At 46.0% G+C, this 13445-nt stretch overlaps 1 protein-coding gene across 32 annotated transcripts in view; it reads left to right on the forward strand.

Moving 5' to 3' along the window:
* LOC109885278 (putative homeodomain transcription factor 2) overlaps positions 1–13445 on the forward strand; it is a 105498-nt gene that overhangs the window by 81655 nt on the left and 10398 nt on the right. For 23 of the 32 annotated variants that reach the window (XM_031820648.1, XM_031820645.1, XM_031820650.1 and 20 more), the window contains 3 exons: positions 5990–6160; positions 8101–8326; positions 12221–12421. In XM_031820648.1, the coding sequence (XP_031676508.1) occupies positions 5990–6160; positions 8101–8326; positions 12221–12421 (598 nt within the window). The remainder of the gene's footprint in view (positions 1–5989; positions 6161–8100; positions 8327–12220; positions 12422–13445) is intronic. The other 9 variants (XM_031820676.1, XM_031820674.1, XM_031820679.1 and 6 more) reach the window with 5 other exon arrangements.

Raw genomic sequence — 13445 nt, forward strand, 5'->3', positions numbered from 1 at the left:
GGGAGAAGGGGAGAGGGAGGGAGGGAGAAGGGGGGAGGGAGGGATGAGGAGGGGAGAGGGAGGGAGGGAGAAGGGGAGAGGGAGAGGGAGGAGGGAGAAGGGGGGAGGGAGGGATGAGGGGGGAGAGGGAGGGATGGAGAAGGGGAGAGGGAGGGATGAGGAGGGAGGGATGGAGAAGGGGAGAGGGAGGGATGAGGAGGGAGGGATGGAGAAGGGGAGAGGGAGGGATGGAGAAGGAGGGATGGAGAAGGGGAGAGGGAGGGATGAGGAGGGAGGGAGGGAGAAGGGGAGAGGGAGGGAGAAGGGGAGAGGGAGGGAGAAGGGGAGAGGGAGGGATGAGGAGGGAGAGAAGGGGAGAGGGAGGGATGAGGAGGGGAGAAAGGGAGAGGGAGGGAGGGGGGAGAAAGGGAGAGGGAGGGAGGGGGGAGAGGGAGAGGGAGGGAGGGAGAAGGGTGGGAGAGGGAGGGAGGGATGAGGAGGGAGGAAGAAGGGGAGAGAGATTGGGTAAAGGGGGTTAAAGTGTAGATAATGTATCCACCTCTGTGTTGTTTTAGTGTTTGATGTGCTTCCTGCTCTGAGATAAACCTGAATGACTACTGTTTTAAAAGGCCTCTGTCTGACACACTCTACAGGTCAGTTCCCCAGACACTGGTCAGAGTGGGGGGGTTCCATCAGACTGTGTGTGTTGAACCATGGTTCCCCCACTCTCTTCTGATCAGGGAACTGCCCCCACATACACTTCCTGTCCCATTGTTGATTTTTTAAAGGCTGTGATTTCCTGCCAGAGGGTAGCAGCTCGTAAATTTGTGCTAGGTTGCATAACGCCATTAGCCTTTTTCTAGATCTGTTGGTGCTCTTGGCAAGATGCCACAAACAGATCTGGGACCAGGCTGTATTACCACAATAGCTAGCTATTCCCAAAACCCACTACCTTTGGCTTGCACAGTACTGACCATTTTCAGCCTTCTGGAAGAAAATGTATCCGTGCCACACAGTCTGGGAATGAAGTGGATGTAACTGTTCGTCCTCATCTCACAGTACAGAGGTGTTCACTCACTCAGACTCCAGATGTTACTGTTCGTCCTCATCTCACAGTACAGTGGTGTTCACTCACCCAGATGTTACTGTTCGTCCTCATCTCACAGTACAGAGGTGTTCACTCACTCAGATGTTACTGTTCGCCCTCATCTCACAGTACAGAGGTGTTCACTCACTCAGATGTTACTGTTCGACCTCATCTCACAGTACAGAGGTGTTCACTCACTCAGATGTTACTGTTCGACCTCATCTCACAGTACAGAGGTGTTCACTCACTCAGACTCCAGATGTTTCTGTTCGTCCTCATCTCACAGTACAGAGGTGTTCACTCACTCAGATGTTACTGTTCGACCTCATCTCACAGTACAGAGGTGTTCACTCACTCAGATGTTACTGTTCGACCTCATCTCACAGTACAGAGGTGTTCACTCACTCAGATGTTACTGTTCGACCTCATCTCACAGTACAGAGGTGTTCACTCACTCAGACTCCAGATGTTACTGTTCGCCCTCATCTCACAGTACAGGGGTGTTCACTCACTCAGATGTTACTGTTTGTCCTCATCTCACAGTACAGAGGTGTTCACTCACTCAGACTCCAGATGTTACTGTTCGTCCTCATCTCACAGTACAGAGGTGTTCACTCACTCAGACTCCAGATGTGGTCAGGAACCACCAGACGACTTTCTCCTGAATAATTTTGCACGCCCAATTTTTCCGTTTTTGATTTGTTAAAAAGGTTTGAAATACCCAATAAATGTCGTTCCACTTCATGATTGTGTCCCACTTGTTGTTGATTCTTAACAAAAAAATACAGTTTTATATCTTTATGTTTGAAGCCTGAAATGTGGCAAAAGGTCGCAAAGTTCAAGGGGGCCGAGTACTTTCGCAATGCACTGTATATATATATATATATATACATACTGCTCAAAAAACTAAAGGGAACACTAAAATAATACATCCTAGATCTGAATGAATGAAATATTCTTATTAAATACTTTTTTCTTTACATAGTTGAATGTGCTGACAACAAAATCACACAAAAATGATCAATGGAAATCAAATGTATCAACCCATGGAGGTCTGGATTTGGAGACACTCAAAATTAAAGTGGAAAACCACACTACAGGCTGATCCAACTTTGATGTAATGTCCTTATTAAAACAAGTCAAACTACTGTTGGTGGATGGAGCGAGACATGATGTCCCAGATGTGCTCAATTGGATTCAGGTCTGGGGAACGGGCGGGCCAGTCCATAGCATCAATGCCTTCCTCTTGCAGGAACTGCTGACACACTCCAGCCACAGGAGGTCTAGCATTGTCTTGCATTAGGAGGAATCCAGGGCCAACCGCACCAGCATATGGTCTCACAAGGGGTCTGAGGATCTCATCTCGGTACCTAATGGCAGTCAGGCTACCTCTGGCGAGCACATGGAGGGCTGTGCGGCCCCCCAAAGAAATGCCACCCCACACCATGACTGACCCACCGCCAAACCGGTCATGCTGGAGGATGTTGCAGGCAGCAGAATGTTCTCCACGGCGTCTCCAGACTCTGTCACGTCTGTCACATGTGCTCAGTGTGAACCTGCTTTCATCTGTGAAGAGCACAGGGCGCCAGTGGCGAATTTGCCAAACTTTGTGTTCTCTGGCAAATGCCAAAACGTCCTGCACGGTGTTGGGCTGTAAGCACAACCCCCACCTGTGGACGTCGGTGACTGGAGACTCTCACCTCGGGAAATGGTGTCCAAACAGCCTGATCTAAGCGGGCTGTTAGCTGTCAGTCAGGCAGTTGATACCGTCCTCTTCTTGTAGGAGTAGATTAACCATTCAAGCAGATCTCTCTATCTTCACGTTGATGATGATGATGATGGCTCTCCTAGTCTAATCCCAGTAAATCCAATACTAGTCAATAATAGTCATATCTCCATTTATTGTTTATTGTGAGAACACAGTCCAATCTACCGCATTACTATCAATATTAGTCGCTCTGACAGCTGGATATTAGTCAATGTTTTTGCTTCGATCATTCCTGACCATACCTGATGTAGTAGACACCTCTGCCAGTGAACCAACCATACCTGATGTAGTAGACACCTCTGCTAGTGAACCAACCATACCTGATGTAGTAGACACCTCTGTCAGTGAACCAACCATACCTGATGTAGTAGACACCTCTGCCAGTGAACCAACCATACCTGATGTAGTAGACACCTCTGTCAGTGAACCAACCATACCTGATGTAGTAGACACAACCATACCTGATGTAGTAGACACCTCTGCCAATGAACCAACCATACCTGATGTAGTAGACACCTCTGTCAGTGAACCAACCATACCTGATGTAGTAGACACAACCATACCTGATGTAGTAGACACCTCTGCCAATGAACCAACCATACCTGATGTAGTAGACACCTCTGCCAATGAACCAACCATACCTGATGTAGTAGACACCTCTGCCAGTGAACCAACCATACCTGATGTAGTAGACACAACCATACCTGATGTAGTAGACACCTCTGCCAATGAACCAACCATACCTGATGTAGTAGACACCTCTGCCAGTGAACCAACCATACCTGATGTAGTAGACACCTCTGCCAGTGAATCAACCATACCTGATCTAGTAGACACTTCTGCCAGTGAACCAACCATACCTGATGTAGTAGACACCTCTGCCAGTGAACCAACCATACCTGATGTAGTAGACACCTCTGTCAGTGAACCAACCATACCTGATGTAGTAGACACAACCATACCTGATGTAGTAGACACCTCTGTCAGTGAAACAACCATACCTTATGTAGTAGACACCTCTGCCAGTGAACCAACCATACCTGATGTAGTAGACACAACCATACCTGATGTAGTAGACACCTCTGCCAATGAACCAACCATACCTGATGTAGTAGACACCTCTGCCAATGAACCAACCATACCTGATGTAGTAGACACCTCTGCCAGTGAACCAACCATACCTGATGTAGTAGACACAACCATACCTGATGTAGTAGACACCTCTGCCAATGAACCAACCATACCTGATGTAGTAGACACCTCTGTCAGTGAACCAACCATACCTGATGTAGTAGACACTTCTGCCAGTGAACCAACCATACCTGATGTAGTAGACACCTCTGCCAGTGAACCAACCATACCTGATGTATTAGACACCTCTGCCAGTGAACCAACCATACCTGATGTAGTAGACACCTCTGTCAGTGAACCAACCATACCTGGTGTAGTAGACACCTCTGTCAGTGAACCAACCATACCTGATGTAGTAGACACAACCATACCTGATGTAGTAGACACCTCTGTCAGTGAACCAACCATACCTGATGTAGTAGACACCTCTGTCAGTGAACCAACCATACCTGATGTAGTAGACACCTCTGCCAGTGAACCAACCATACCTGATGTAGTAGACACCTCTGCCAGTGAACCAACCATACCTGATGTAGTAGACACCTCTGCCAGTGAACCAACCATACCTGATGTAGTAGACACCTCTGTCAGTGAACCAACCATACCTGATGTAGTAGACACCTCTGTCAGTGAACCAACCATACCTGATGTAGTAGACACCTCTGCCAGTGAACCAACCATACCTGATGTAGTAGACACCTCTGTCAGTGAACCAACCATACCTGATGTAGTAGACACCTCTGTCAGTGAACCAACCATACCTGATGTAGTAGACACCTCTGTCAGTGAACCAACCATACCTGATGTAGTAGACACCTCTGTCAGTGAACCAACCATACTTGATGTAGTAGACACAACCATGCCTGATGTAGTAGACACCTCTGTCAGTGAACCAACCATACCTGATGTAGTAGACACCTCTGTCAGTGAACCAACCATACCTGATGTAGTAGACACCTCTGTCAGTGAACCAACCATACCTGATGTAGTAGACACAACCATACCTGATGTAGTAGACACCTCTGTCAGTGAACCAACCATACCTGATGTAGTACACAACCATACCTGATGTAGTAGACACCTCTGCCAGTGAACCAACCATACCTGATGTAGTAGACACCTCTGCCAGTGAACCAACCATACCTGATGTAGTAGACACCTCTGCCAGTGAACCAACCATACCTGATGTAGTAGACACCTCTGTCAGTGAACCAACCGTACCTGATGTAGTAGACACCTCTGCCAGTGAAGCAACCATACCTGATGTAGTAGACACCTCTGTCAGTGAACCAACCATACCTGATGTAGTAGACACCTCTGTCAGTGAACCAACCATACCTGATGTAGTAGACACAACCATACCTGATGTAGTAGACACCTCTGCCAGTGAACCAACCATACCTGATGTAGTAGACACCTCTGCCAGTGAACCAACCATACCTGATGTAGTAGACACCTCTGTCAGTAAACCAACCATACCTGATGTAGTAGACACCTCTGTCAGTGAACCAACCATACCTGATGTAGTAGACACCTCTGCCAGTGAACCAACCATACCTGATGTAGTAGACACCTCTGTCAGTGAACCAACCATACCTGATGTAGTAGACACCTCTGTCAGTGAACCAACCATACCTGATGTAGTAGACACCTCTGTCAGTGAACCAACCATACCTGATGTAGTAGACACCTCTGTCAGTGAACCAACCATACCTGATGTAGTAGACACCTCTGTCAGTGAACCAACCATACCTGATGTAGTAGACACCTCTGCCAGTGAACCAACCATACCTGATGTAGTAGACACCTCTGTCAGTGAACCAACCATACCTGATGTAGTAGACACCTCTGTCAGTGAACCAACCGTTTTCATTCATTTTCTAGCTTCCTCCTTGTGATTTTTAAAAATAAATGAAAAAGGGTATTATTTTAATGATTTTATTTTCTTCAATCACAACAACAGTGATTTGTGTCTGGACCTCTCTCTCTCTCTAAGTACTCTTTCTTATTGATCTGGACCAAAGGCGTCTAAGGAAGGCAGCTCACTTGGATGTACATAGGGAAGGAGATGGCTCTAGCACCACTGATAACACCCGGGAGGGCGGCCCACACTGCCACGGTGCCGCCACCGGCTCACCTTACAGCCTGTGCATCGCTCTCTTCAGAGATTTCTGGCATGATATCTGTAAAGCGCGGTGTGTATTTTTCCCTCCCGTGAGGTTACTAAAGAACCCTCTCTCTCTCTCTCTGGTATAGCTGCAACATCCCTTGGATTCCACCCGGATTCTGATCAATAATAAAAGGCCCTTTCTATTGTATGAGAGAACGGAGTCCTGTACACTACCGTTCCAAAGTTTGGGGTCACTTAGAAATGTCCTTGTTTTTGAAAGAAAAGCACATTTTGTTTTTGTCCATTTAAAATAACATCAAATTGTTCAGAAATACAGTGTAGACATTGTTCATGTTGTAAATGACTGTTGTAGCTGGAAACGGCAGATTTGTAATGGAATATCTACATAGGCGTACAGAGGCCCATTATCAGCAACCATCACTCCTGTGTTCCAATGGCACGTTGTGTTAGCTAATCCAAGTTTATCATTTTAAAAGGCTAATTGATCATTAGAAAACCTATTTGCATTTATGTCAGCACAGCTGAAAAATGTTTTCTGATTAAAGAAGCAATAAGACTGGACTTCTTTAGACTAGTTGAGTATCTGGAGCATCAGCATTTGTGGGTTTACAGGCTGTAAATGGCCAGTAACAAAGAACTTTCTTCTGAATCTCGTCAGTCTATTCTTGTTCTGAGAAAATAAGGCTTTCCGTGCGGGAAATTGCCAAGAAACTGAAGATCTCGTACAACGCTGTGTACTACTCCCTTCACAGAACAGCGCAAACTGGCTCTAACCAGAATAGAACGAGGAGTGGGAGTAGTACACAGCGTTGTGAGGAGTGGGAGGTGCACAACTGAGCAAGAGGACAAGTACATTAGTGTCTAGTTTGAGAAACAGATGACTCACAAGTCCTCGACTGGCAGCTTCATTAAATAGTCACCAGTCTCAACGTCAACAGTGAAGAGGTGAGTCCGGGATGCTGGCCTTCTATTGAAGCTGCCAGTCGAGGACTTGTGAGTCATCTGTTTCTCGAACTATACACTCTAATGTAATAACAACATAATCAATCAAGACCCACAAAATCAACTTTAACCCTACAGGAACACAGGAGTGATGGTTGCTGATAATGGGCCTCTGTACACCTATGTAGATATTCCATTACAAATTTGCCGTTTCCATCTACAACAGTCATTTACAACATGAACAATGTCTCCACTGTATTTCTGATCAATTTCATGTTATTTTAATGGACAAAAAAAAACTGCTTTTCTTTCAATAACAAGGACATTTCTATGTGACCCCAAACTTTGGAACGGTAGTGTACATAGTAAATATATGTTTCTGAAAATCATTCTTCCCACTATATGATAAACATGATCTGGTAAGGTAATTATTTGGCTGAGATGAGAAGGTATTAAACAGTGATATTTTAACTGGACACACACAGAGGAGATCCATATTTAAATGCTTTTCCACGGCAGCTTGATTATTAACTATGTGAAAGGAGAGGTCTGTCTTCCATATTTGTTATCATTTTTCTGTGTGGAAAAAGGGATTTTGCAGCTTTGTTTTTTCTTTTGTTGTTGCCAACGTTACGGCTCGTTCAACTATTCAAGCTATGGCCAAGAGAAGCACGGAGGAAATGATGTCGAAGCATAAACATCAGTAAAGGCTTTATAGTTGTTAAAAGGGATCCGTTTTCGAGTCTTTCAATCTAGAAACAGTATTAAAAATCCAACCTTTTCACACCAGAAATCTAATGGTCACTGACAGTCATCCCAATCCCAAATCCTATTCAAATCAACTCTATTTGAATTCTGCTTAGTAGCACCAGTAACCCTTCCCTTTTAGAACTTAGTTTCTCTGCTCCCATGCCATGGCTTCAATTAGTACCAACTTGATCCAAGTGATTCTGTCTTGTTCTGATTTCTGCATGCTGGATGGACTTGGGACTGTCTGCCTGTCCCGTCTCTCCACCTCTACCGCCTCCCCCTTTAACCTCCCCCCTCCATCTCTCCCCCCAGGTCGAAGAAGTCCAAGCTGTCCATAGACAAGTCCACAGAGACAGATAATGGCTATGTGTCTCTGGATGGGAGGATAACCTGTAAGAGTAGTGAGGAGGGGCTACAGCTCCATGATGGAGGGTCTCACCACTGTGACCTGCTGCTGAGGTCAGACGAGACGTGTTGGACCGCACCCCCTCCTCTCAACACACTGCTGCTGCCCCCCGTCGCCAAGGTAAACACCAAGGTAACAGACACATTTATACACACACACACCACCACGCAACACACTGCTACTTCCCCCCGTCACCAAGGTAAACAACAAGGTAACAGACACATTTATACACACACACACCACCACGCAACACACTGCTACTTCCCCCCGTCACCAAGGTAAACAACAAGGTAACAGACACATTTATACACACACACACCACGCAACACACTGCTACTTCCCCCCCGTCACCAAGGTAAACAACAAGGTAACAGACACATTTATACACACACACACCACCACGCAACACACTGCTACTGCCCCCCGTCGCCAAGGTAAACAACAAGGTAACAGACACATTTATACACACACACACACACCACCACGCAACACACTGCTACTTCCCCCCCGTCACCAAGGTAAACAACAAGGTAACAGACACATTTATACACACACACACCACGCAACACACTGCTACTTCCCCCCCGTCACCAAGGTAAACAACAAGGTAACAGACACATTTATACACACACACACACCACCACGCAACACACTGCTACTTCCCCCCCCGTCACCAAGGTAAATCACATACACTTGGTTAGCAGATGTTATTGTAGGTGTAGCTACATGCTTATGCTTCTAGATCTGACAGTGCAGCAGTATCTAACAGGTAATATCTAATAGATTCCACAACAAAACCTAATATCTAACAGATTCCACAACAAAACCTAATATCTAATAGATTCCACAACAAAACCTAATATCTAACAGATTCCACAACAAAACCTAATACACACAATCTTGTAAAGGAATGAGATAATAGTATATAAATATATGGATGAGCAGTGACAGAACGGCTAAGATGCAATAGATACTGAAGAAAAGGTAGTGAAGAATACAGTATATACATATGAGATGAGTAATGTGAGATATGGAAACATTCTTAAAGTGACATTATTAAAGTGACTAGTGTTCAGTTTATTAAAGTGGCCAATGATTTCAAGTCTGTATGTTGGCAGCAGCCTCTCTGTGCTAGTGATGGCTATTTAACAATCTGATGGCCTTGAGATAAAAGCTGTTTTTCAATCTCTCTGTCCCAGCTTTGATGTACCTGTACTGACCTCACTTTCTGGATGGGAGCAGGGTGAACAGGCAGTGGCTCGGGTGGTTGTTGTCCTTGATGATCTTTATGGCCTTCCTGTGAAATCGGGTTTTGTAGGTGTCCTGTGGGCCAGGTAGTTTGCTCCCAGTGATGCGTTGTGCAGACCTCACCACCCTCTGGAGAGCCCTGCGTTTGTGGGCGGTGCAGTTGCCGTACCAGGCTTTCCACCTTCTCCACTGCTGTCCCGTCGATGTGGTTAGGGGTGTGTTCCCTTCGCTGTTTCCTGAAGTCCACAATCATCTCTTTTGTTTTGCTGACATTGAGAGAGAGGTTATTTTCCTGACACCACACTCCGAGGGCCCTCACCTCCTCCTTGTAGGCCATCTCGTCATTGTTGGTAATCAAGCCTACCACTGTAGGCGTGCATGGCCTCGCAGTCATGGGTGAACAGGGAGTACAGGAGAGGGCTCAGAAAGCACCGTTGTGGGGCCCCAGTGTTGAGGATCAGCGGAGTGGAGATGTTGTTTCCTACCTTCACCACCTGGTCCAGTACCCAGTTGCACAGGGCGGGGTCGAGACTCAGGGTCTCAAGCTTAAGGACGAGTTTGGAGGGTACTATGGTGTTGAATGCTGAGCTGTAATCAATAAACAGCATTCCTACATAAGTATTCCTCTTGTCCAGATGGGTTAGGGCAGTGTGCAGTGTGATGGCGATTGCATTGTCCGTGGACCTATTGGAGCGGTAAGCAAATTGAAGTGGGTCAAATGTAACAGGTAGGGTGGAGGTGATATGGTCCTTGACTAGTCTCTCAAAGCACTTCATAATGACGGAAGTGAGTGCTACGGGGCGGTAGTCGATTAGCTCAGTTACCTTAGCTGTCTTGGGAACAGGAACAATGGTGGCCATCTTGAAGCATGTGGGGACAGCTGACTGGGATAGGGATTGATTGAATATGTCCGTAAACACACCAGCCAGCTGGTCTGCGCATGCTCTGAGGAGGCGGTAAGGGATGCCGTCTGGGCAGGCAGCCTTGCGAGGGTTAACACATTTAAATGTTTTACTCATGTCGGCCACGGAGAAGGAGAGCCCACAGTCTTTGGTAGCGGGCTGTGTCGGTGGCACTGTATTGTCCTCAAAGCGCGCAAAGAAGTTGTTTAATTTGTCTGGAAGCAAGATGTCGATGTCCGCGACGGGGCTGGTTTTCTTTTTGTAATCCATGATTGTCTGTAGACCCTGCCACATACGTCTCGTGTTTGAGCCGTTGAATTGCGATTCCACTTTGTCTCTATACTGACGCTTTGCTTGTTTGATTGCCTTACGGAGGGAATAACTACACTGTTTGTATTGGCCGTGTTTCCAGTTGCCTTGCCATGATTAAATGCGGGGGTACGTGCTTTCAGCAGCGAATGCTGCTATCAATCCACGGTTTCTGGTTAGGGAAAGTTTCAGTCACAGTCGGTACAACATCTCCTATACACTTCCTTATAAACTCGCTCACCGAGTCAGCGTATACTTCAATGTTATTGTCTGAGGCTACCCGGAACATATCCCAGTCCACGTGATCGAAGCAATCTTGAAGCTGGAATCCGATTGGTCAGACCAGCGTTGGATAGACCTATGCACGGGCACTTCCTGTTTTAGTTTCTGCCTATAGGAGGGGAGCAACAAGATGGAGTCATGGTCAGATTTGCCAAAAGGAGGACAGGGCCTTGTACGCATTGCGGAAGTTATAGTAGCAATGGTCGAGCTTTTTTCTCGCTCATGTACTGCAATCGATATGCTGATAGAGTATAGGTAGCCTTGTTCTCAAATTAGCTTTGTTAAAATCCACAGCTACAGTAAATGCAGCCTCAGGATATATGGTTTCCAGTTTGCATAAAGTCCAGTGAAGTTCCCTGATGGCCGTCTTGGTATCCACTTTGCGGGGGGATATACACGGCTGTGACGATAACCGAGGAGAGTTCTCTTGGGAGATAATACGGTCGGCATTTGATTGTGAGGAATTCTAAGTCAGGGGAACAAAAGGACTTGAGTTCTTGTATGTTGATACAATTACACCATGAGTCGTTAATCATGAAACATACACCCCCGCCCTTCTTCTTACTGGAGAGATGTTGATTCCTGTTGGCGCGATGCACTGAAAATACCGTTTGCTGTACGGACAGCTAGCCATGTTTTCTTGAAACAGAGTATGTTACAATCCCGGATATCTCTTTGGAAAGCAGCTCTTGCCCTGATTTCGTCTTCTTCGTTAACTAGGGACTGGACATTAGCGAGTAATGTACTCGGAAGCGTTGGGTGGTGTGCGCGCATCTGAAGCCTCACTAGAAGACCGCTCCGGCACCCTCTCCTCCGACGGCGTTGCTTTGGGTCGGCCTCTGGAATCAGTTCAAATGCCCTGGGAGGTGCAGACAAAGGATCTGCTTTGGGAAAGTCGTATTCCTGGCTGTAGTGCTGGTAAGTTGACGTCTCTCTGATATCCAATAGTTCTTCCCGGCTGTATGTAACAACACTTAAGGTTTTCTGGGCAAACAATGTAACAAATAATACATTAAAAAAACAAAATAGTGCAAAGTTTCCTAAGGACTAAAAGCGAAGCTGCCATCTCTATCGGCGCCATCTTGCTGAGGTAAACAACAAGGTAACACACACACCACCACCGCCACACAACACACTGCTACTGCTCTCCGTCAGCAGGTAAACAAGGTAGCTAATACACACACACACACACACCTGTCCTGAAACAGGTGAGTTTAACCATGTATAAACAGACTATACACTCGCTAGTCTGTAGTCTGAAAGTAGGAATCTGTCTTCCTCCCAGGAGACCCAGAGCCGTGGTGTGGGTGTGGAGAACATGTCTGATGAGGCGTCTAGTGAGGAGGATCCTGAAGCATCCTACACCGCCATCCGTAGGGGCGTAGAGCGCGTCAGCAGCGACTGCACGTTGCGCAACAGGAAACCACATCACTACAAGAAACACTACGCCATCAACACTGAGGTGGGTGACCTCCACACTACCCAGGTTGGTCACACTCACACAGAGACATGCACAGCGACACACACATACATACAGTACATCATACACACACACACTTACATACAGTACATACTGTACATCATACACACACACACACTTACATACTGTACATCATACACACACACACTTGCATACAGTACATACATACACACACACTTGCATACACACACACACACACACACACACACACACACATACATACATACATACAGTGGGGCAAAAAAGTATTTAGTCAGCCACCAATTGTGCAAGTTCTCCCACTTAAAAAGATGAGAGAGGCTTGTAATTTTCACCATAGGTACACTTCAACTATGAAAGACATCATACACACACACACACACTTACATACAGTACATACTGTACATCATACACACACACACATACATACATACATACATACAGTGGGGCAAAAAAGTATTTAGTCAGCCACCAATTGTGCAAGTTCTCCCACTTAAAAAGATGAGAGAGGCTTGTAATTTTCACCATAGGTACACTTCAACTATGACAGACAAAATGAGAAAAAAAAATCCAGAAAATCACATTGTAGGATTTTTAATGAATTTATTTGCAAATTATGGTGGAAAATAAGTATTTGGTCAATAACAAAAGTTTCTCAATACTTTGTTATATACCCTTTGTTGGCAATGACAGAGGTCAAATGTTTTCTGTAAGTCTTCACAAGGTTTTCACACACTGTTGCTGGTATTTTGGCCCATTCCTCCATGCAGATCTCCTCTAGAGCAGTGATGTTTTGGGGCTGTTGCTGGGCAACACTGACTTTCAACTCCCTCCAAAGATTGTCTATGGGGTTGAGATCTGGAGACTGGCTAGGCCACTCCAGGACCTTGAAATGCTTCTTACGAAGCCACTCCTTCGTTGCCCGGGTGGTGTGTTTGGGATTATTGTCATGCTGAAAGACCCAGCCACGTTTCATCTTCAATGCCCTTGCTGATGGAAGGAAGTTTTCACTCAATCTCATGGCCCCATTCAAATCAGGAAGAAGCCACTG

Source organism: Oncorhynchus kisutch, unplaced genomic scaffold, assembly GCF_002021735.2.
Source record: "Oncorhynchus kisutch isolate 150728-3 unplaced genomic scaffold, Okis_V2 scaffold3571, whole genome shotgun sequence".
Lineage (NCBI taxonomy): Eukaryota > Metazoa > Chordata > Actinopteri > Salmoniformes > Salmonidae > Oncorhynchus > Oncorhynchus kisutch.